General features: G+C 37.4%; 1 protein-coding gene and 1 pseudogene across 2 annotated transcripts in view; one reads left to right on the top strand and one right to left on the bottom strand.

The window, feature by feature from the left end:
* Positions 1-4640: 4640 nt before the first annotated feature.
* ATIC (5-aminoimidazole-4-carboxamide ribonucleotide formyltransferase/IMP cyclohydrolase) overlaps positions 4641-25462 on the top strand; it is a 28211-nt gene continuing 7389 nt past the window's right edge. The window contains exons 1-12 of one of the 2 annotated variants that reach the window (XM_032402740.1): positions 4641-4764; positions 5071-5197; positions 7896-7972; positions 9102-9168; positions 15610-15698; positions 16243-16394; positions 16708-16864; positions 19357-19482; positions 20262-20369; positions 21199-21284; positions 22434-22523; positions 24603-24731. In XM_032402740.1, coding sequence (XP_032258631.1) covers positions 4746-4764; positions 5071-5197; positions 7896-7972; positions 9102-9168; positions 15610-15698; positions 16243-16394; positions 16708-16864; positions 19357-19482; positions 20262-20369; positions 21199-21284; positions 22434-22523; positions 24603-24731 — 1227 coding nt within the window. In that variant the 5' untranslated portion in view covers positions 4641-4745. Of the gene's footprint in view, positions 4765-4821; positions 4968-5070; positions 5198-7895; positions 7973-9101; positions 9169-15609; positions 15699-16242; positions 16395-16707; positions 16865-19356; positions 19483-20261; positions 20370-21198; positions 21285-22433; positions 22524-24602; positions 24732-25462 lie in introns of those variants that run through there. The other variant, XM_032402750.1, reaches the window with a different exon arrangement.
* Positions 11240-12997, bottom strand: LOC116631535 (annotated as a pseudogene).

Here is a 25462-nt window from a genome sequence, read left to right as displayed (position 1 = left end):
TGCACCACCCAGGCGCCCCTAAAATTGATATTCTATGCTGAGTTATATTTTATTCAATTAATATCAAAATGATAAAAATTCCATTTGGACCATTTAATTTATTTTCCAAATCAAGATACTTTTGAAGGTAGAAGTTGGTGCTATTTACAAGTACCAAAGAACAAGAGACATAAACTGGCAAAGCCCTGGGCACCGGAATTAGCTTCTCTCTACACTCTACTTCAACTTCCCACTTACATGACCACACCCTGAATACAGTGATCAACCAAAACTGCTCCACCCTTAAAAACCCATTCTCTAAAACAGTGCTTCCTTCCATCCTTCCAAGTAATAACTATTCTTCATTCGCACATTTGACCTGCTAAAGCCTTCCTCTTGTCTTTACTTCTCCCCTTGACCAGCTTAGATTTCACAGCCTATCAAGTAAATCACATCTGCGAAAATACCAAAGTCCCTTGACTCTTGTTCTTTTCTCACCCTCCTGGCAAAACCCGAATCCTGGATGAACTGAACCATCTACCTTCTTTGTGTCTGCAAGACTACCAAGCTGCTAGAGGAAAATCATACATTTCAACAGTTTCTGTAAACTCATCATCACCAATTTCAAATGGGTTTCAACATTGCCTGGCAATCTTCCTTCACCCTGGCTTCTGCTACCACCACTCTACTGAAGCTTGTCTTACCAACATCACCATTAACCTTGATAATGACAACACTTTTAGTCATAATGATCACCTTTTGGTCTTTTTATTGCCTTCCAACAATATTTAAAATAGTTGACAGCTTTTTTTGACTCTCTGTCCTTGGCTTTCATGACATCTTGAGCTACTTCTCCCTTAAGACTTAAACCAAAACGCTCTTCTCATTCTGCTTTTTTTCCATGAAGTATCTTCGTATCTAGCACACTATAAATTTTATGTATCTGTTTTGTTATTGACTGTCTCCTCCTCTGAGAACATAAACTCCATGAGGGAAGGGATTTTTCTTTTTGGTCTGTTTGGCTTACCTTGCAATCTCATTGCCCTCTAGCCTGTACATACTAGGGTCTCAGTCAATATTTTTTTAGTGAATCTATGAGTAAGTGAATAGCATCCTTGATAAATATTCATCAGATGAACATTTGCCATAATAGCAATTTTTTATAACTCTATCAGCTACTGTATTAATTATATGAAGGCTAAGCAGTTAAAATACACATGTACTCCTAGTGCATTAAATGCTTGCTTGAGCAAATTTCCTTTTTCTGGCCTTCTGACTTAGTCTATTTGCTGGGCCTGATTAGGCAAGGGTGTCTTCTTTCAGGCTTAAACTACTACTTCAGTGTCATTAACTTTCCAAATTTATTTATCTTTAGCCTCATATCTCTTCCTGATTTGTATTTCTAAAAACTCACTGTATATTTTCATTTTGATGTCCACCATTATTTATATTTCAAAATCAACATTTAGAAACTCAAATTTATCTACCCAAACTCTCACACTGACCTCAAATAAAAATAGACACATGCCAAAACTGTTTTCCTCTCATTTTTCTATGTTAATTATTTGCTTCGCTGGCTACTCAAATAACCAAGCTAGAAACAATGGAGTCTCCCTTATTTCTTTCCATTTCATATTTCCTTTATGCAATTGATCTCCATATGATGCTGGTTTTACCTGATTTTGTCTCACATAAATCTCTCCTTTTCCATGCTTTCAAGTCTTTGGTTAGGAGTTTGTTAATGCAAAATCTACTTAATTGGTTTCCCTGCTTCCAGATATTCAATTCATTCTTTGTATCATTGCCAACTTTACAATTCCAAACAGCTCCATACCCTTAAAGGAAAATGTTCAAATTTCTTAATACATCATAAAATACTTTAACCTTTAGATTAGAGAGGGAGTTTGTAGACAATACTTAATCCTATTATCAAACTCCTGGGAATCACTTCACATGGCAAACTACGTCCACATGAGTAGATAAACCCTTGGAATAAGTTAGCCCAAAAAGGAGGAGTTTTACTAATCCTTAGAGGTTGGTAGGAAATCCCAGATTTAGTAATGAGATGGAGGCTTTTTGGAGAAAGGGATAAGTTTACACAAGGAACAAATAACATATATAACAAATAACAAACAGATTAAAGCACAATTGAGGAACTGAAATCACGTATAAATATATTAAATAGTTTTAGATACAATAGTCCCCTCTTATCCCCAGGGGAAATGTTCCAAGACCCCCGGTGGATGCCTGAAACCACAGATAGTACTGAACCCTGTATATAACATGTTTTTTTCCTCTACATAAGAATGATAACGTTAAATTTATAAATTAGTCACAGAGATTAACAACAATAACTAATAATAAAATAGAACAATTATAACAATATACTGTAATAATAGTTACATAAACCTCGCTCTTTCAAAATATCTTACTATACTTACCCTTGTGATGATGCGAGATGATAAAATGCCTACGTGATGACATGATGACGTAGCAACCGTGATGTAGAGTTAGGCTACTATTGACCTGCTGATTCGTCATGAGGAGGATCATCAGCTTCCCTGCAGCAGTTGACCACGGACAACTGAAACTGTGGAAAGCGAAACCACAGATAAGAGGGGAACTACTGTATAAAAAGATGATCTCTGGGTCTTCAAGTTTCCTTTGGGAGGGGTGTGAAGTAAGAAGAGAAGAAATGAAAATATAATCACTATAGTGCATGCGTGTTCTTTTCCATTTGAAAAAGATAAACTCTTGGGGGATGAATTCATGTCTTTGTGGGAGCTTCTTCCATTTCTAGTACACTAGCTTGCTTATGACTAGCATCTTCAAGGAGGATATACTCTGAAGCCCAGAGAGATACACATTTATTCAACTACATCAGGGGAATGAACCATGAAGGAAATTACAAGTTCTTTATTACCCTTACCAGTCACTTTACAGTTTGTACTTTCAATAGATTACTTGTTACAATCTGAAGAAGCCTGCAGAACGAATGTCCATATTACAGACAAGGCAACTATGGGCCCTAAAGTTGGAATGATGTGGCCAGGATCACAAAGCTAGCCAAAAATTCATTTACTCATCTTGCCATTAACAAGGTAGTTATTAGGTCTGAATTTTAAAACTATGGAGGGATTCTTCAGAAGTCGTTTTGGTAAACACCTTTAACTGAAAAAGCTGTGTCTTGGTTTGGAACCCACATTCTTTCTTAGTATATACGACAGCATTCTGAAAGACCACTACAAAAATTGGTTTAATCCCATGTTTTTTTCTTTATATAAATATTTTCTTGTTGCACCTATGTTTCTATACTTTCATTCCATCATGAGCCCTTTAAGGACAGTGATTAGGTAATATTCATCTATTTCCTTCTGACACTGTATTTCTGCCATTTAGGCAGAAAGGGCTCAATAAATATTTGTTAAATTAAATATTTGAAATTCACATGCAGAAAAAATATCCAATGCCAAATACTATTTATTTTCCTCTTACCACTATTCTCAGCATTATTTTCTCCTTTCTCTGCTTTCTATTTTCTATAAAAACCTAATGGTGAAAAAAAAAAAAAACCTAATGGTGACTGGGCAGGGAGATTTCCTTTATTGTTAGCTTTGAACCTTATCTTTTTTAAATTCAAAGTTGGCAAACACAATCTGAAGACACTGTGATAATCTTAATATTTCTTTTGGAAATGTGAGAAATATTCAAGGCAGGAAGTTCACATATTCAGAAGTTCTAAAACAGAGCTCTTGATTCTAGCCAATAAGTATTCATTTGGGGGAGTAAAGAAGAGACTGGAAGAATTAGGGTAACAGATATATAAATAACATACAGGTAATAAGAAAATAGACTCCTTTCTGCAGCTGCGCGCCCCAGACTGAGAATAAAAGATAGGCAGTACTATTTTGTTATGTAATTCTAATAAGGAACATTTTAAAAAATCTCCGTAAACAGCAATATATATTTATTTTGTGGCAAAGGTGTTTTTTCTTTTTCAAAAAGAAACAAGTGTGCAGTTTTGTTTTCGTATTTTTAATTAAGAAAGGTGTTCTCTCCTCCTCCTTAACCATTATCATTCCTCTCACCCAGGCTTGAGTCAAATATTATTTACTGATGCAAGACACCATCTTTAAGCAGATTTCGGGCTAGTCCATAATGTGGAATCAAAACTTAAACGGATGTCAATTTCACTTTGTTTTGCCTCTATCACGTGAACTGTGGGCTTAATCTTTAATTATGGGGTCTTCGTTTTATTTATTTTCTTTTTAGTCTACTAAAATGGGAGTAGATGATTGCCAAGATGCTTTCTACCTTCGCGGCTGTAGGAATTATTCCTGGCGTTGCTCTTGTTTTCTGTACCAGTGTTTTGACACTTCTTAGCTGCATTCCAGCCTCTGGCGACAGGCTGCCCTGGGCAACAGGAATTTGCCCCTGAGGTCCTGCGGCCGCCTCACCTTTGCGAAAAGGCACAAGTGACGCTCAGAATGTGAGACTGGGGCGACGACCCCTTCAAGTCCCGGGCCTAGGAAGCTACAGTCTCACTCCGCTCTTCCCCTCAGCGCGGAGGTTCGAGTTCCACACCACAAATTGAGCAGGGCGGGGCTCCGGGTGGGGCGGCTGGGTCACGTGGCAGGTCAGGTGACCGCCCGGCGCGCCCCGCGGTCCGCCCGCGCGCGCGCTCTACCTACTCGGCGCCCCTCCGCACGTGGCGTCCCCGCTGCCGCCCCGGCTCGGCCCAGACCCCGACCCCGCCGCCCGCAGCCATGGCACCCAGCCAGCTCGGTGAGCCCCTCGCGCGTCTTCCCGGAGCCCCGCCCGCGGCGCCCCTGCCCCGCGGCGTCCCGAGCCCGCAATGGCGGCGGCGGGTTGCGCGGCGTGACTGCGAGCCCTGCGGCCGGTTGGCGGTAGCGGAGCTCGCAGGTGTCTGACCCGGGGGAGGCCCCGGGCTGGGCCTGGCCACTGTGGGCCGCCGTGATGGCTTCGAGGTTCGCGACTGTCCTCCCAGCCGACCCCTCCCCCCACCCCCAAGTCCTTGAAGGACTTAATGTCATGTACTGCGAGTGATGAGAAAAATGTCTTCTGTTTCAGCCTTATTTAGTGTCTCTGACAAAACGGGCCTTGTGGAATTTGCCAGAAACCTAACTTCTGTTGGTTTGAATCTGATCGCCTCTGGAGGGACTGCAAAAGCTCTCAGGGATGCGGGTCTGGCAGTCAGGTAAGGCACAACTGAATTTTTAAGCTCAGCCCAATCGGAACGTAGTGTGATCCGGTCCACCGGAAAGTCATGGCCCCAGGGCACAGTGAGTAAAAAGACGTCATGTCCGCCTTCCGACACCGCTTACCCCGTTACAGAGGAGGAAAGTGAGGCTCAGAGAGATGTAGTAATTTGTGCTCAAGTTTACAGAGTTAAGTGAGGAGTTAAGTTCAGGGGTGGAACCCCAGGAGTCCCCATTTCAGAGCCCTCTTTCTCAGCCACTTCCTATGGCAAATTAACTTAGGCGGGCCATTTGTTATTAAAGAAAAACTCAAATTACATGATTCACATGATCTGTTTTGACGGGCTCTTTAATGAAGCTGTTGACTGCGTTGGGATTCAAGTCTACCTGTGTTCCCTTACCATCTCTGTTAATTATTTGAAGGGACAAATCTATCATTCGTTCCCTTATCCACAAGCTGTTATTACTGGCAAAGTGATGGGAAGAAGGAATGAGCAAAGGATAAATCAGGCTGTCATTCCTGACCTCAAGGAGCTGACATTCTGGTTGGAGAGGGGTAACTACTGAGGGGTAGAAAATGAAAAAGGCTATAGGACAGCTCTCATGAACGGCAGTGAGACTTCAGTGGAAGGACATGACCACTCCTGAAACACGTTTCAGAAAAGGAGTGAAAGATCTGTCTGCTGTTGCCATGTGAAAAATTTTGCTACTTGGCCTCTAGGTCGGATTATTACCTTTTTTAATCATGTAATTCTGCCTTCTGTGGGCAGTACACAGGTTTCCTAAATTTGACAAGTTCAAATGGCAAGAATGCCTTCCTTTATTTATTAAATAAAGGCTTTATATTTTCCAGTCTTTTTGCATCATCTTTTTGATGTTCTCATAAGAGCCCTGTAAGTATCATGAAGGACGGGTCAGCCTTTTCTGAAGAGCAGCAGGGTGAGAATCCAAAATCTAGACTGTTCTTTCTTTTGGTGCATGTTGGATGCTGTTGTAGTTGGACCCTTCAAATGAAGCCAACTCCTTCTATAGCCTTTTTTTTTTTTTCTCCACCAAACTGTATTATGGAAATATTTCAGACATAATCAGAAGTAGACTATAATGAGCCCTCCTGTTGCATATCCATTCCTCAGTTTAAATACTTATCAATTGTTGAGTCTTGTTTGATCTGTACCTCTACCCACTCCTCGTTTACCCATTATAGCTATGTATTTCTTAAAAATTGGGAAGGTAAATATTTCTCTCCTGTTGAAGTGTAAAACTGTTCACACATATTACACACACACACACACTCTCATATAATCCTTACAACAACCCCTTGGTGCAGATAGTATTCTCTCCCTTTAATAAATAAGGAAACTTGAGGCACAAAGAAGTTGGATAACTTGCCCAAGTTCATACAGCTAACACAGCTAATAAAATGCAGAGCCAAGATTTTATCCCAGGAAGTTAACCTGGAGGTGTGAGGTATACTGATGATATTTTAATTGATGACTATACAGCAGTGAGCATGCAGAGAATTATTTGAAGACTGCACCTGTTGCATGCAAATTCTGAAATCTAAAGGAGCAACAAGCTTTTAATTACCCCACATGGTTTTTCATTCTAAGAATACATGTCCCTTCTTTGTTTTTAGCAATTATCCTCGTTTGGAGAAACTGGATTTTATTTCCTGAATGCCAGGAAAGGGAATTTTGAATTGGACACCATGATGTCACCAGTTTTTAGTTTATTGGAAATATGTGAGCCCTTGGTCAGATACCAGTCATTTGCCAATGCCCTTAATAGGAGACTTTACCCAGGAAATTCTATATCTTATTGGAATTTGCTGCTTTAAAATATTTATTATTTTTTTACTACACAGGCAATGTATGTTAGTTGTAGAAAATGTGAAAAATGTATGAAGTTATAAGGAAGATAGTAAATAGCTTATAATTAACATGTTGATGTACTTCTTTCCAGTCTTTTTATAAGCATATATTTTATTTCATAGCTTATACAGAAGATAATTTTGCTTCTTGATTTTGTTCACCTAACATTGTTAGCATTTTTTCATGTCATTAAAATTTGCTTGTAAATCAGGCGGACGGCTGGGGAGTTCATGCCAGTTTGGTGATCTGAATCGATATTTAAGTATTGCCTTGCATTTGACCCTTTGTCATATTTTGCAGTTGTTTTTTCCAGCTTAATTTTTTTTCTGTGTAGAATTTTAACATTTTACATAGACAGATCTACTAATCTTTTGTTTAATGCTTTGAGTACATTCCTCATGTATTGAATTTTGGTAGTTCTATGATTTTTTTTAAATGCTCAAACCTTTTATTCATTGGGAATTTATCTTTATATGGGCTAAACCAGTATTATTCTAATACTGACACCACCTTATTAAAAGACAATCTTTTATTTCCCCACTCATTTGATTTGCCATCTTTACGTTTGTTTAATCATAAAGCTAAATGCTTGTTTTTACTTTAGTCTGTTTCTGAAATAAAGATATTTTTAGTGCTTTTTGTATGTACTGCTAAATTACTTCTCAATTGAATGTATGGCATATGATTCAGTTTCTGAATTCTGAACATTCAGGCTCTGGAAAATCCCCCCAAATGAGGACAGTAGATGTAATGTTGTAAGATGCTTTAGAATAGTGTAAAATGACAGTTCAGCAGAAACAGCAATATTCAGTTCATCTATTTTCAGAGATGTCTCTGAGCTGACGGGATTTCCTGAAATGTTAGGGGGGCGTGTGAAAACCTTGCATCCTGCAGTCCATGCTGGTAAGTGGTTGGTACTTTCAATTTAAAACAATCTGTGGTCTTCAGGAATATTTTGGTTGATTACTTTGTAGAGTAAAATGAGGAAAAAGGCAGGTCATAAGCTCAGGAAATTATCTGTGAGTCTGTATTGGTTTTGTCACATTTGCTGCTAAAGTTCATATGTTAGGACCTGTTTAAAATCTAGTTTGCTTTATAATGAGATGGATTCACATTGTTTTCCTCTGCTCACTATTAGTCCTGATCTGATAACTAATTTAGAGTGATATTTTCTTCTGGAGTTAATGAAAATGTTTCAGCTTCATGTGTGAAAAGACTTATTACAATCCAAACTTAGAATGAAGTATCACAGTGTAACTGACTTTTTTTTTTTTTAAGATTTATTTATGTATTTGAGAGAGAGCATGCACATGTGCGCTTGAGTGTGGGGAGGGGCAGAGGGAGGGAGGGAATCCCAAGCAGACTGTCCGAGGAGCTTAAGCCAGACAAGGGGCTCAGTCCCAGGACCCTGAGATCATGATCTGAGCTGAAATCACAAGTTGGATGTTCAACTGACTGAGCTACCCAGGTGCCCTTATAACTGTCTTTTAAAAGAATTCTTTCTCAAAGTGCTTTAGTTCGCTCATCTAAGACAAAAATTATGGTATCAACCAAAAATGGTGAGAAACAGGTATATTGCTAATTTACCAGTTAAAGTAAAATTCAGCAGAATAAAAGTCTGTTAGGCTGTGGAGGATCATCAGATAAGCCATTTACTTATGGGAGCACATAGATTAATGGAACTGGTAACAGTTATGTGAAAATTCTTTTATATTTTGTTGCTTTAAAGAGGGTAGGGGGGCACCTGGCTGACTCAGTGGAGTGTATGGCTCTTGATCTTGGGGTTGTGAGTTCAAGCCCCATGTTAGGTTACAGAGATTACTTGAAAATAAAAAATCTTAAAATAAAAGGGGGGGGGGATGAGGAACTGTTACAAGAGCTTTTTAAATATGCTCTAAATTTTTAACTCTCTCTTTGTCTTCTTGATTAGGCAGTATTAGAGACTTTAACTTGATTGGTGGGACCATATTGGAAGGAAATATCTTATTCTGATGTGTTTTTTGAACCTAATACTTTAACTTTGTTAAATTAGGAATCTTGGCTCGTAATATCCCAGAAGATAGTGCTGACATGGCCAGACTTGATTTCAGTTTTATAAGGTAAAAATTGGAAGTTAAAATTTTAATACATTAAGGATCAAAGACAATGAGTATGCCAAACCTGGTGCCCTCCCTTTTAAGACCAAGATTAACATTAGGTGTAATTTCCTATTCACTCACTATAACATTTATTGAATACCTTCTGTGTGACATTGTATATACATAAGCATTTTTAATTTGTTAAGTTTATATTACCAAAATTCATACTTAAACTAAAAAAAACTTTTTTAAGGAGGTTATGACCTAAATGTTCGTACATATTAGCAATGTAGTTACTTGCATAAAAATAAGCAATATTTCTTTTCAATGTATATAACTTCCTTGAGCTATACAACCCATATACCATATAATTTCCCAAATTAGAATCTACAATTCAGTAGTAGTAGTTATACTCAGAGTTGTGCAGCCATTACCATAGTTAATATTAGAACATATTCATCACCCCCAAAAAAAAACCCATGCCCATTAGCATTCTTTTTTTTCTTTTTTCTTGCTTTGTAATCAGTGTATTAAGGAGACATTCATACATTTCAATTGCTTAATTCTGATACCCGGATTTAAGCTTGTGAACATGACTTTTAAAACATACAATTAAAGCTATTCATCATAATTTGCTATACTGCCAACATTAAATTACAGTTACTTCGGAGCATAAGTTAAAGGGTTTAAGGTAAGCCTGTAACATACCTAAAAAACACCTTCCTATCTCATACATGCAAATTAACTTCTCCACGTAAATGTCTCTTCACTCTAAGTTACCCTGCTCCCGAAGTCACTACTCTGAAGCTTATCATGGTCCAAAGAGAAGGAAAAAAAGTGTACTCAGGACTGATAAATATATATTAAAAAAAAAAAAGATGGCACAGCAGAAGGGAATGCAGTTCTACAAGTGCAAGCCCTCAAGCAGCAGCATAGGATGAATCCCTTCTTTAGAGAGGTATCCTTTCTGTCATTGATACTACAGGCCAAATTACATAGCATGCCATCCTCAAGTAACAGTTGAGGTAATAAATGTAGAGGCATCACAGTGAATCCCACTCAACTATAGACCAACACTTCTCTACAAATTCTTTGTCTGATTGCCTATTAAATACAAGTTTTAACTTCATAGCTTAACAATTAAGGGTCATACACTGAAGTCAATACATACACCTAGCATTTCAGTCTGAGCTGTTTCATATACATAGAGCTGAAATTAATTACAAGGTATGGCCTAACAAATGCTAGGGGAGATTTTTTTTTTAATTTTTTTATTGTTATGTTAATCAGCATACATTACATCATTAGTTTTAGATGTAGTGTTCCATGATTCATTGTTTGTGCATAACACCCAGTGCTCCATGCAGAATGTGCCCTCTTTAATACCCATCACCAGGCTAACCCATCCTCCCACCCCCCTCCCCTCCAGAACCCTCAGTTTGCTTTTCAGAGTCCATCGTCTCTCATGGTTCGTCTCCCCCTCTGATTTCCCCCCCTTCATTCTTTCCCTCCTGCTATCTTCTTCTTTTTTTTCTTAACATATATTGCATTATTTGTTTCAGAGGTACAGGTCTGAGATTCAACAGTCTTGCACAATTCACAGCGCTTACCAGAGCACATACCCTTCCCAGTGTCTATCACCCAGTCACCCCATCCCTCCCACCCCACCCCCCACTCCAGCAACCCTCAGTTTGTTTCCTGAGATTAAGAATTCCCCATATCAGTGAGGTCATATGATACGTGTCTTTCTCTTTTTGACTTAATTCGCTCAGCATAATACCCTCCAGTTCCATCCACGTCATTGCAAATGGCAAGATCTCATTCCTTTTGATGGCTGCATAATATTCCATTGTATATATATACCACATCTTCTTTATCCATTCATCTGTCAATGGACATCTTGGCTCTTTCCATAATTTGGCTATTGTAGACATTGCTGCTATAAACATCGGGGTGCACGTACCCCTTCGGATCCCTACATTTGTATCTTTGGGGTAAATACCCAGTAGTGCAATTGCTGGATCGTATGGTAGCTCTATTTTCAACTTTTTGAGGAACCTCCATACTGTTTTCCAGAGTGGCTGCACCAGCTTGCGTTCCCACCAACAGTGTAGGAGGGTTCCGCTAGGGGAGATTTTTAAAAGTAGTTTTTACAAGTATTAAATGTATCTTGCACACTGAAGTCATCATACATACAGGGCAAAGTCAGAGCTTTTATATTTGAGTTTATTCTTCATTTAACTTTTCAAACACTACTATAGTTGAATATTAAAACAAAAACAATAGCAAGTAGTGAGCTATGATTATAGTCCTTCACTTACTCACTACTGCATATAAAATGCCAGCAGCGTTACTCACTAGCCCCATTAAGAGGTTTGATACTGAACACCACCCCTGGGATGATGTTCATCATCCTCATAGGCTTCCCCATTGTAATGGTGCTGTCTTTCCTAATTTGGATCAAAGTCCATCAGTTCTGCCTGGTCCATTTCATCAGTCTCTTCTACTTCCTTCCTCTCAGGTAGGAGTTTTTCCAGCAAAGAGTTTAACAGGAGAGAGAAAGCCATTCTCAGGAAAGTTTACCTTAAATTCGATGATTATGCGACCCTTCTCATATGGTCTACAATAAACTGGCATGCCTTCATTTAGCACACACTTGATATCTCCATGCTTGACCATTTGACCTGGATGAGAGGTGATGACGATAGTTCGGTTGTCAAGAGTAGATACTGGCTTTTGAAAGCCATGCAGTGCTTCAACCAGCTATATGTCCATACATGTGAAAAGGTCTTCTCCTCACCGAATAAAAACAGCATGGTCCTTCGGATCTAAAACCATGATACTGTCTCCTGGTTCTTGGTCTCCTTCACCATGAAATGTTATCTTCTGGCCATCCTTCATGCCTTTGTCAGTATAAACTTCTAGAATCTTCTTTTGAACTATCTTCCTTCCGTTGCAGCTTTTACATCTATCTTTAGGACTGATCCGTTCCCCATGGCCCTGGCACTCCATGCACACAGATTGAATTTGCTGAACCATTCCAGGTCCTGTCTGATGAATTCTTAGATGCATTCCAGTACCTCGGCAATTGGGACAGCATTCGACTGCTCTTTTCTTACCACCTCGGCCTTCCCATTTATCACAAATCACATTCTTTTGCAAAGCTAGTTTTCTTGTTGCACCATTATATAAATCTTCTAACATTATTCAGAGCTGATGTACAACATTTTTATCTCCTTTCTCTCTGCATCCTTCCTCCTCCAAAAAACACACCAAAGATGTCCGTGGGGGAGCCAAAACCACCACAGCACCACCTTCTTTAACCTTTGTCATATAATTCCCTTTTCTTTGCATCAGTGAGTACTTCATAATCTTGAGAAATCTGTTTAAACTTGTCTCCTTCATTTGGATTCTTACCAGGGTGGTACTTCAAGGCCAGTTTCCTATAGGCCTTTTTCAATTCCTCTTGGGTGGCATTGGGTTTGACCCCCAAAACATCATTGTAAGTGGTTTCTTTGACCATTTTCTATAGCCGATGAGAGGGCCGAGGCCGGTGTGGGGAACGGGAAGGAGCGTGTTGCTGGGCGCAGCTCAGGCACCTGCCGCTCCTCCATGTCTCACTGAGCGTTCTGGAAAGTTCCCAGCATTCATTCTTCATTTCCCCTAAAACCTCTAGCCCTGTACGACTATAGTCTTATCTGTCTCTATGGATTTATCTATACACAGCATTTCATACCAATAGAATCACATAATGTGTGATCCTTTGTGACTGACTTGTTAACATGTTTTCAAGGTTCATCCATGTTCTAGTATGTCTCAGCACTTCATTTTTTTTAATTACTACTGAAAAATAACCCATTGTATGGATATACCCCATTTTATTTATCAGTTCATCAGTTGATGGGCATTTGGATTGTTTCCACATTACGGGTATTAGGAAGAGTGCAACCATGAGCGTTCATGTACAAGTTTTTGTGTAGACATACATTTTCATTTTTCTTGGTTATATACCTAGGAGTGGAATTCCTTGGTCATCTGGTATGTTTAACCTTTCCAGAAGCTGCCAGACTATTTTCCAAAGTGCTGCATCATTTTACATTCCCTGCAGTAGTGTAGGAAGTTTCTCCACATCCCCACCAACATCTTTTGCCCATGATGGCTGGCATGTCATTGTAATTATTATTGGCATTTCCTAGTGATGTTAAGCATCTTGTCATATGCTCGTTGGCCATTTGTATACCTTTGGAGAAATGTGCATTCTAATCCTTTGCCCATTTTTTTGTTATTTCTCATTTTATTATTGAATTGTAAGCGTTCATTTTATCCCATTCTGTGGATTGTCTTTACTTTCTTTATGGTGTCCTTTGACCATCATAAAACCCTTAAATTTTGGTAGTGCCCATTTTATCTATTTTTCTTTTGTTGCCTATGCTTTTGCTGTTATATCTAAGAAGCGATGGCATAATCCAAGATAGTGAAGATGTAAGAGTTTTTTAGTTGTAGCTCTTATGCTTAGGTCTTTGATTTTTAAGTTACTTTTTATATATGGGTGTGAATTAGGGGGTCCGACTTCATTCTTCTGCATGTGGCTGTCCAGTTTTCCCAGCATCTGTTGGAAAAACTTCTTTCCCCCACTGAATGGTCTTGGCACATTTGATCTGTATCTGTCATTATGCTGGCCCCATATCATTATTGTATCTTTGTGGCAAATATTGAAATAGAGAAGTGTGAGTCCTCCAACTTTCTTCTTTTTCACGATTGTTTTGGGCATTCAAGATCCTTTGCATTTCAGTGTGAATTTTAGGATCAGCTTGCCCATTTCTGCGAAAAACAGAGTTGGAGTTTCCTAAGGATTGCATTCAATCTGTGTATCAATTTAGGGGAGGTTGCCATCCTAATATTGTCTTCCAGTCCATAAACTGGAATGCCTTTCCTTTTGTTTAGATTTTCTTTAATTTCGTTCAACAGTGGTAGTTTTTAGTATACAAGTTTTAAACGCTTTTGTTAAATTTATTCTTAAACATTTTTTTGTTGTTTTTGATGCTACCGTTAGTAAAATTGTTTTCTTGATTGCACTTCGGGTTGTTCATTGCTAATGTACGTAAATTTGGTTAACCATATGTCCTATAACCTTGCTGAATAGTTTTTTTTGTTAAATGCCTTAGGATTTTCTATATACAAGATCCTGTCACCTACTAATAGAGATAGCTTTACTTTTTCCTTTCTAATCTTGATGCTTTTTATTTAATTTTCTTTGTTAATTGATTGTCTAGAACCTCCAGTACAGTGGTAAGAGTCGACATTCTTGTCTTGTTCCTGAACTTAGGGGAAAGCATTCAGTCTTTCAACTTTAAATATAATGTTAGCTGTGGATTTTGGGGTTTTTCTTAAATACCTTTTATCATGTTGAGCAAGTTCTCTTAATTTGTTGAGTGTTTTTATCATGAGTGGGTGTTCAGTTTTGTCACATGCTTTTTGTGCATCTGTTGAGGTGCTCAGGTGGTTTTTGTCCTTTGTTTTATTGAAATGGGCTCCTACATTAACTGGTTTTTAGATGTTAAACCAACCTTACAGTCCTAAGGTAAACCATATTTGGCTGTAGTGTATGCCTCTTTTTATATTTTGTTGGTTTCAGTTTGCTAGTATTTTGTTGAGGATTTTTGTGTCTGTATTCATAAGATACTGGTCTATATTTTTCTTGTGACGTTTTGTCTGGTTTTGGTATCAGGGTTATAGGCATTGGGAAGTATTCCCCCTCTTCTTCTGTTTTACTTTTTTTATTAGTTTTTGCCAGTTGTGCTTATTTCACTGGGTGTGAACCTGCCCACAAAGCTCCTCACATTGCAGGCCTAGGCATGGAACTCTACTGGTTGTTAATTTTAGATTAGTTCTGTATTTTAAATTATTCTTTTGGACCTCCTGTTAACATCATTGTATATGATCTCTCTGAAGACAAAACAAGCAAAGAAACAAATATTTCACCCTTAGAGTGGTCTGTTATTTTTCATCATTGTACATGACCCATTGGAAATAGAATCTAAAATTGAATGTTATAGATAAAAGTGATTATATTCCAAAATGAGGATGTTATCTGTAGCCTTGTATTTTGCATTTCTGTTAAAATTTTTTTTAAAATGGTTTTTTTGATGTCTGGATTATATAATGGGTAGCTGGATTATATAAGTTTACCCAGGCAGTAACATTGCAGTATGATTTTGGGGAAGTAATGTTTTGAGAGCACCTGCTAACCAAAGCCACTTTTATTTACTATGTTACGCAACAGTGGGAACTCCTGACATTTCAGTTTACTTTTTAGAATTCTAAAATTCTAGGATTATAGTTTATATTTTAGATCTTTAGACTCACGTGATCTTTAGATCACGTTAAAGCTAGTGACTGACTTATATGTAAACCCCATAAAGTTTGGGTTTCTAACAACAGCTAAATTCCTTTTTGGTTTAGGGTTGTTGTCTGTAATCTGTATCCCTTTGTGAAGACAGTGGCTTCTCCAGATGTAACTGTTGAACAGGCTGTTGAGCAGATTGATATTGGTAAGTTAGCAAAACCATATTTGAAGACTGATAGGGGAGGATTACTTATATTTTATTTATTTATTTTTGGACTATTTATTTTTAAAGATTTTATTTATTTATTTGTGAGAGAGCGAGAGACAGCACAAGCAGGGGGGAGGAGCAGAGGGAGAGGAACAAGCAGACCTCATGCTGAGCCCAGAGCCTGACATGGGGCTTGATCTCACAACCCTGAGATCATGATCTGAATCGAAATCAAGAGTCGGACACCTAAGTGACTGAGCCACCCACACACCCCAAACACTATTTATATTTTAAAATAGATTTTGTTTTGATATTCACCCAGAATCAGAATATTGAGGGAGCAGAAAATCATACTGCTCCCAGACTGTGTTCTGGGGTGATTGTAATTCATCTATATTTTCTAAGTTATTACTTTATGTAGAGATTCATCTGGGATATGTTTTCCTTATTTTTTAAGTCAAAAATTAGAAGTATGTGTACAGTAACTTTATTTGAAGGAGGTTAAACTCATGGAAATACAAATTGTTTTTGTTCTCCCAAGGTGGAGTAACCCTACTGAGAGCAGCAGCCAAAAACCACGCTCGAGTGACAGTCGTATGTGACCCTGAGGACTATGTGGCCGTGTCCACAGAGCTGCAAAGCTCTGACAGCAAAGACACCTCCTTGGAGACTAGACGCCAGTTAGCCTTGAAGGTAGGGATGCACTTCTATCCAGTGCAGTTGTTTGCCAAACCAGATGGTATTCAATTTTCATGGGTGTCCTTGGAACTGCTATCCTTTTCCTATAAATGAAGAGACCCAAGTATTACAGAGGTATAATATCAAAAAGATTGAAAGAGACTCGGAAAGAGAACGATTCGTTGTGTTTTTAGTGTTATTGGGTGTCTTTCCTGCACAGTCACATGTGTGGACAAGGAGTGTAGTTTGTTTTGTGCTACCTAAGACCCTCTTGTGCCCACTTTGGTAAGTGCTGCTGGTGTTTCACAAAACTTAACACTTTTTGTAGGCTTTCACTCATACGGCACAATATGATGAAGCTATTTCAGATTACTTCAGGAGACAGTATAGTAAAGGAATATCTCAGATGCCTTTGAGGTATGGAATGAACCCTCATCAAACTCCTGCCCAGTTATACACACTGAAGCCCAAGCTTCCCATCACAGGTAAGGGCTGTGTGTTACGTGGCATAGTTTGCTGTGTCTGGGGGTGTGCGTGTCTTTCTCTGTATTGTATCTGATGTGGCTCACGTTGAGAAGATAAAGTAAACTATATAATGCCTTTTATAGCCACCTGAAGTTTGAGATGCCAAGTGGACTTGGGAGATAATTAGGGGTTCCGGAAAGAGGTCAGGCTGGAGATAGAGTTTGGAATGTCTTTGGCATATAGATGACTTTGGAAATGTAAAACAGGCAGGATGGATTTCACAGAAGAGGTTAAGCAGTGGAGGAACCAGCAGAGGAAAACAAGGCTGGAAAACCTGTAGGATTTCAAGTGGTTTGGAATGATCCTGAGAACAAAGAAGCGACTGTTCGATCTGGGAAAAATTGCAAGAACAATTTCCTTGGAATGATGGATCTGGCAGCCCAATTGAAGTGGGCCGAAATCACAAGTTGGACACTATATACATACAATGGAATATTACTCAAGCCATAAAAAAGAACGAAATCTTGCCATTTACAAACGATGTGGATGGAACTAGAAGGTATTACGCTAAGCGAAATAAGTTGGTCAGAGAAAGACAGATACCATATGATTTCACTCGTGGAATTTAAGAAACAAAACAGATGAACGTAGGGGAAGGGAAGGAAAAATAAAGACAAAAACAGGCTAACCATATGAGACTCTTAACTATAGGAAACAGGATTGCTGGAGGGGAGGTGGGGGGGGGATGGGGTAATTGGGTGATGGGCATTAAGGAGGGCACTTGAAGTAGTGAGTACTGGGTGTTCTATGCAGCTGATGAGTCACTAAATTCTGTCTCTGAAACTAATAGTATATGTTAATTAAATTGAAGTAAAAAATTTAAAAAAAAAGAGTTGGGCACTTAACTGACTGAGCCACCCAGGCACCCCCTTTTTTTTTTATAATAGACTTTATTTTATAAAGTAGTTTTAGATTTACAGAAAAATTTCTCAGAAAGTACAGAGAGTTCCCAGACATTCCCTCCCTCTGGATCTCCTCTTTCCCCAGTTTCCCCTTTTAATATCTTACATTAGTATAGTACATTTGTTAAAATTGATGAACCGGTAGTGATTCATTATTATTAACTAAAGCCCATTGTTTACGTTAGGACTCACTCTTTGTGTTGTATATTCCTTGGGATTTGACATGTGTAATGGTGTGTATCCACCTTGACAGTATTGTGCAGAATAGCTTCACCACCTAAAAATTGCCTGCATTCTACCTCCCTGACTCCTGCAGCCACTTATATTTTTACTGTTTCCATAGCGTCATAAGGTTGGAATCATATAGTATATAGCCTTTTCACGCTGGCTTGTTTAATTTAGCAATATGCATTTAAGGTTCCTCCATGGTCTTGGGGGCTTGAGAGCTCAATTCTTTTTGCTGTTTAATAATACTCCGTTGTATATGGATATACCCTAGTTTAGTTTATCCATGCACCTCTTGAAGGACATCAGAAATAGACAGTTTTTGACAGTTATGAATAAAGCTGCTAAAAACATTCAAGTATAGGTTTTTCTGTGGACATGTTTTCAACTCGTTTGTATAAGTACCTAATATTTTCTCTTATTGTTTACTATTAATTGCCTATTTTGTTTCTTCTATGCCTCTTCTATAAGCTCTATGTGGGAGGAGCTAGTTTATTCATTGGTAATATCCCCAGTACCTATAACAGTCCCCAACATTGTGGTAGGCACTCAGTAAATATTTGTCGAAGTTTATTTTTAAAACTATGTACCATCCAAGATAACACAAAGGAAATGCAGTTATAAATTTGTTTTTAATTAATGGCCCTCTTTTTTTTTTTTGTATGTGCGGAGTTTATAATTTATTCACAAGAGATAATAGCTCCTAAAAAATCCTGCCATTGTTAAGAAAATAGGCAATGAGAAACTTGGAAGTTGTAATCTTTCTAACGGCATTTCAACTTTAGGCAGAGCCTACTGAGTTTCATATAAAGGAGGAAGAATCCAACTTATTTTTTTCCCCTTATTTTCTCCCACCCACAGCTCTTTCATTAGCTTGTAATAATATTCTTATATTGACAAGGTTTATAACTTAGATTTTGTACTGTCTCTGTAATTGCCGTGATTGTGTTATCTTAGTTCTGTACTGAAGTGGATCCCTGACGATCCCTGGTCTTGTCATTCTTTCTCCCATTCCTGAATTCTCTGTTGGTTTATTTCTAGATTGACTGGAGTTGGTTTCTCCAGTAGCATATGTATGTGAGAGAAAGAAGAGAGAGAGTGTGTGTCTATTTTTTTCTTTTTTTTTTTGGTGAGGCAGGCTTAGGCTCTAGTGTTTTATTCTTTTTTCATCAGGTTCTTTTGTATTTGTGTATATGTATTTGCCCCTTAATTATACTTTTCTGAAAACATATTTGTGCAGCCTTGACATATGTTATTTTTCAGAAATGTACATATATCTGATTTTATTGATCCTCCTTGATAATGTGTTTTGTTTCTATATGTAGTTCTAAATGGAGCCCCTGGATTTATAAACTTGTGTGATGCTTTGAATGCCTGGCAGCTGGTGAAGGAACTCAAAGAAGCTTTAGGCATTCCAGCCGCTGCCTCTTTCAAACATGTCAGCCCAGCAGGTAAAGCACTATCTCTGGAATGCGCTGGAACTGTTCAGAATGCCTTCTTTTTGATTTTAGAAAGAATTGACATGTTCTAATGTGAATATAGACATTTTCTAAAGTCTCAAACCATTTTTGTGGAGTCTGTTAACAGTTTCAGTATGGTAACGTGACAAAATCTGGTAATAACACGTATCTGTTATTTGCATATACATAATTGTATAACATCACTGTGAGCTAGGAGGATTAGGAAATCACTTTTTTGCAGTGGAAACGTAAAAAATAAAGTAAAATGGCTTAATGCAATATGACTATTTTTCCACATGGTTGAAAATGGAACTGTGCAAACATAAAGAAGTTCTTGTGACACCTTACCGTAACTATAGCCATTGTATGAGATACCTTTTTGCTTCTATGTCTAAATCAACTCTAATACATAGTTCTTTGATGTTTATTTGATATTAAATTGATGTAAACAGGGAAGAAATAAATGGTATGTGGTATCAAGCAGGGTGGAGAGAGTCCTTAATGAAGTAAACTAGCTTTGTACACATGCATGGTGCTGGCAGACTCAGTAGTCGTTTCCAGAAGCCAGAGAGAAAAGATTCCCTCCTCCCTCCTCCCCTGCAACTGTATTTTTGGTGTTTAATTATCTGGCCAGATGTTTGTTTAATTTGGCATAGGCACTAGAAAGTATGCTGTATGGACTAGATGTTAAGAAAAATGTTGTCTTGATTTAGGAGAGGATAACTAGTAACTTGAGACTTGGAGGTTTATTTTATGGTTTTCTGTACCAGGTGCTGCTGTTGGAATTCCACTCCGTGAAGATGAGGCCAAAGTCTGCATGGTCTATGATCTGTATAAAACCCTTACACCCATATCAACTGCATATGCAAGAGCAAGAGGTCAGAACAATAATAGCTTGTTGGTTCTTAAAAGAGAAAAAACAATATTTTATCCTAAGTAGAATAAAGTAGTAATATTCTTTGTTTCAGATTTCAAATTATCTTTAATTTGTTTTTTATTAATACTTAGGAATGACTATATGAGTGCCTTGGAATAAATTTGTTTATAAAAGTGTGTGTTTGGATTTTCATGTAATAAATGGAAACACAATTGGAATTTGGTGCATCCTATTTCATATTAGGCTATTGAATGCGTTTGTATTGTTAATATATGACTAAAATTATATGGCTATTTTAACTACACTGAATATGGTTAGAGTTGTATTTTATATATTTCAGAAATATCTAATTCATGAGGTGAATAACCTGTGAATATTACTGTAACATTTTCAGAAGATCATCGAGAAACTTGATAGCACGGCTGATCTTCTGTAGTAGGGGTTGGCATGCTGTGGCGCACGTGCTAAATAAATCCAGCCTGCCACCGGCTTTTGTAAATACAGTTTGATTGGAACTGCCATGTCCCTTTGTCATTGTGGCTGATTTCTAGAACTGCAGAGCTGAGTAGGTATAACAGACCATGTGCCTGCAAAACAAAAAATGTTTGTTATCAGGCCCTTCCAGAAGTTTGCCTAGAGGGTAAAATTAAAGAATACTTTGTTATGATTGTTTCAGTTTAAATGACTTATTAATCTATTATTTAGATCTTAAACAATAAAGTTCTATTTAGAGGAATGGATTTTAAATGATCACATTGGGGTTTTTTTAAACATCTTTTTCTGTGCAGGGATATTTGTGATACATACCTCATTTTAATTTTTATTTATAGGGGCTGATAGGATGTCTTCCTTTGGTGATTTTGTTGCATTATCTGATGTTTGTGATGTCCCTACTGCCAAAATTATCTCCAGAGAGGTTAGTGGACGTTCCTGAGGATTGATCCATACATAACTGAGTAAAGTTCTATTTATTCTTAGTATTCATTGAAAGCATAACTTTTTTATGTATACCATCTGTAAATTAGTTAAGTTTATTGTTCAGAAAGTTTATATTTTATGTAGAACATGAATCCTTGACTGAATTGTAATTTTGAGATTTAGTGAATGTTTCAAATGGATATTTTGCTATTACTATGTTTTAATGTATATATTTAATTGGTTTTTTTTCTGTAATAGTCATTATCTTAATGCCAAAATTATTGTTCATAAGAGCAGAGGATGCTATCTTGGCTATGTAATATTGAGCCTTACTGTAAACCTTTGTAGGTCTGTAATAAAAGATGTGTAGGGGAAGATTACAAACTACTTTGAAAAACTAACCCTCATCAGTTGAATACCAAATAAGGATTCCAGAAAGGTGGGATTTTGGGACGAGGAGACAGAAAAAAGGTAGCTCAGATTAGCTTGTAGGGAAAACAGGTGGAAATGAAGGCTACATGGGCTTGATGATACTTAGTTGTTTTAGGGATTCTTCCCATGACCACTATCATCCCCACCCACAGTGGAGCTGACCTGCTGCGTTTTATGTTATAGCACAAGGCTTTGTAGTATGAACTATGACTTTTCTTTCAGAGATGTTAAATCTGATCCCTTTGACTTGCTGTTGAGTACTTGCCTTGCCTAAGGTTATTAGCAGAGATATAATCTGATCCCCATGTCTTGCTCTTGTGGAACTTGCTTTGCCTAAGGTCATTTTGCCTGGTACTGGCAGAGTGGGGACTCCAGCATGCTTTTTCTGGTGCAAAACACCACTCCATGAACAGAATAGTGAGAAATTATTTTTCTTCCTCAGGTACATGTATTAGAGTGAATCGTTTATATATTCTTAGTTAAAACTGAAACAAACAACCAGAAACCCTGAAAGGATAGCAAATGAGATAAGGTTAGCTGTACAAAGCTGTATTCTAACATAGGCTTATCTTTACCGAGTACGGGTATTAGCATTATCTGTTGGAGGTAGAAACAAGAAAATGCTGCTGCATTAAGACAGATAATTATGTTTAGATTGGTTAAGAAGTGTTCCCTAATTTTTGAAAATAGAAATTAATGTTTAGTACATTTATAGGTATCTGATGGTATTGTTGCCCCAGGATATGAAGATGAAGCTTTGAAAATACTTTCTAAAAAGAAAAACGGGAGTTACTGTGTTCTTCAGGTTAGTTTAATTCATGTTTAAAAATGGTGACTTACTTTTTTATTTTGTGTTTCTTTTCTCCCATATTTAATCTTTCCTTTATGATGAAAACCTTCTAATTTATCCTTTTTTACTGAGGTTTCTTTAATTCTTAATCCTACAATTTTCTTTTCCCTTATTGTTAATTTTTGGGTTTTAGATGAGAAGAGCTTCCTTACTCTTAGTTTTAAATCTTAAATTTTTAAGAAAATAGTTAATACATATACATGCTTTCCTATCCAAAAGGTATTAAGTGTTATTGATGAAAAGTCTCCCTGTCCTTCCCTTCTGCTACTCTGTTACGTCTTTAAAAGTAACTAATATTTTAAGTTTCTTGCTCATCCTTCCTGAAATAGTTGGTACTTTTCAGCAAATATTTGTATTTTTTTCTTTTTTCGTTGTTGTTTTTTCCCACTGACACAAGTCTAAGATTGTACATGGATAAAGCAAAGAATTATTTGAATTAAAATAAAAATTCCTAAAGCTGTTTTATGGAAAGTGCTGATGTCAAAAAATTTGTGGAATACTAACTCCATATACTGGAAGTTCTAAGTATATAGCCTTCATTGTAAGATACCATTAATTGTGACACACCACAGATTCCATGTCAGCTTTTCAAGGAAAGAAAAAAAAAAAATACTATATTAAATATACATACTTTTCCTTTAAGGCCCTTCATTGTAAGTTCAGCCGTTCGGTCAGATGATGCTGTATTCTTCAGTTTCTTAAGCAGTCTTTTTTAAGGGTATTAAGTACTTATGGCTCTGTTTAATAGTTACATGTGTCATTGTGGAGAATGTTTTCCAAACCTTGAATTCATCATTGTGACCTCTTCAGCACCTGACAGCATCACATTTGAAGATGTCAAAAGATTACACTGGGCCTTCCCCCAATATATTATTTGAGAGTTTAGCCAAGTTTGCACATGGACACATAATTATAACTATGAAATAACTATTCCTATATCTGGCTAGTGTGACAAGTTTCTTTTGACATCAGTTAATAGGGAAGGCACATCCCAATTTTAGAAATCTGATAATACAGAGGAAAAAGGAACATTTTGGAATTCAAGAAAGTACAAATTAGGAAGAATTAATATGAGGTCTTGCTTATAAGTTATAGATACCAGTGCTTTCTTTTTTAAAGATTTTTTTTTTTCATTTTTATTTATTCATGAGAGACAGAGAGAGAGAGGCAGAGGGAGGAGCAGGCTCCCAAGGAGCAGGGAGCCGGATGCGGGGCTCGATCCCAGGACCCTGGGATCATGACCTGAGCCGAAGGCAGACGCTTAACCATCTGAGCCACCCAGGCACCCGGTATCAGTGCTTTCTAAATCAAAGATCATTCAAAGGATAAATGAAGAGATACTGTCAAGTATCACTTGGGAGAGAGTAGTCTTATGCAGATTATTCTCAAGTCTTAATATCTTTTCAGTTCAAAATTTGAAAGAGGAAGATAGCAACAAATGACATATATTCCCGGGATGCCTGCCTGGCTCAGTTAGTAGAGCAGGTGACTCTTGATCTCAGGATCGTGAATTCAAGCCCCACGTTGGGCATAGAGATTACTTAAAAAAAAAAAAAGACATATGTTCCATTTTAAATAACAAACATCTCGACTCCAAATGTTGCTTTCCCCCTTTTAACTATTTAATTCAAGTGTTAGCTCTGTATTTTGTAGTAGATTATTAGAAGGGAAAACTAGAATTTATTTTTTATGCCACTACCTGTTTTTTTTAGCAGATCTGTTTTTATCTGCTGATTTCCAAAAGGAAGATACAGACAATGGTTTCAGTTAGTATAACCAGAAGTGCTGTCCCTGGAATCATTGGTTTTAATATGTTGTTATAAAACACCACAGGGTTGTAAACCTATAAAATTTTTTAGAACAAAATATTAGGGCCTGGCGATTCTATTATACCTTTACTGAAGTGATCTTACACATACTTAAATTAGAAAAAAATGTATATGATCTTGCTATAATAATTTTTTTTGTACGTAAATTAAGCGAAAAATGTTGAAGGTTGTAGAAATACTACTTGTGACTAAATTTCTGTTTTAGATGGATCAGTCCTACAATCCAGATGAAAATGAAGTTCGAACTCTCTTTGGTCTTCGTTTAAGTCAGAAGAGAAATAATGGTGTCATTGACAGGTCATTATTTAGCAACGTTGTGACCAAGAATAAAGATGTAAGTTTGAAAATATCTGAACTGAATGCAGTAAGTCTGTTTTTAATATTTATAAGCTTATGTATTTATTAAGGCCCATATTTAAAACTGGTTGATCTGCAAATGTCCAGCTCATCTTTGAATTATCAAATAAGTTTAAGAGCTTACCAAAAGAATAAATGACCATATTAGAAGCTTCTGTGCATATGTACATACTCAGAGGTATTTATCTTCAGTTATGCCTAAATGGGATCATGTCTTTCATAATTCTACAACTTGCCTTTTCTCCATGCACTAAGCTACAAGTATGTTTCTATATCAACAAATATAGATCTGTATCTTCATCTGAAAGGCCACATGGCAATCCATGTATAGATGTACTCTGATAGATATTTTGTTTCCATTTTCAGTACTATGATCAGTGTTTCATGTGGTCAAGTTTTTGCTCTTGGGCTGTTTGTCATCTTTTAGGAAGGACATACTCCTAGAATGATAGTGTGGTTTTTTTTTCCACATATTTACATGTATTCTATCATTTAATATGCATAGCACTCTATGTGGGGACTGGGGGTGGGTGATTACTATCATCTCTATTGTAAAGATCACAAAATTGTGACATAAGTTACGGCTAAGAAATTTGCCCAAGGTTACATAATATGAAAATGGATGCACTAGTATTTCTTTTCTGAAATCTCTTAATTGGACCTTCAGTTTTGAAGGATTTTTTTGCTGGTTCCAACATTGGCTCTTCC

The sequence above is a fragment of the Phoca vitulina genome, unplaced genomic scaffold (genome assembly GCF_004348235.1).
Source record: "Phoca vitulina isolate PV1807 unplaced genomic scaffold, GSC_HSeal_1.0 scaffold1, whole genome shotgun sequence".
Classification (NCBI taxonomy): domain Eukaryota; kingdom Metazoa; phylum Chordata; class Mammalia; order Carnivora; family Phocidae; genus Phoca; species Phoca vitulina.
The sequence above is the reverse complement of the archived record's forward strand: the minus strand, read 5'-3'. Positions and strand labels throughout refer to the sequence as shown.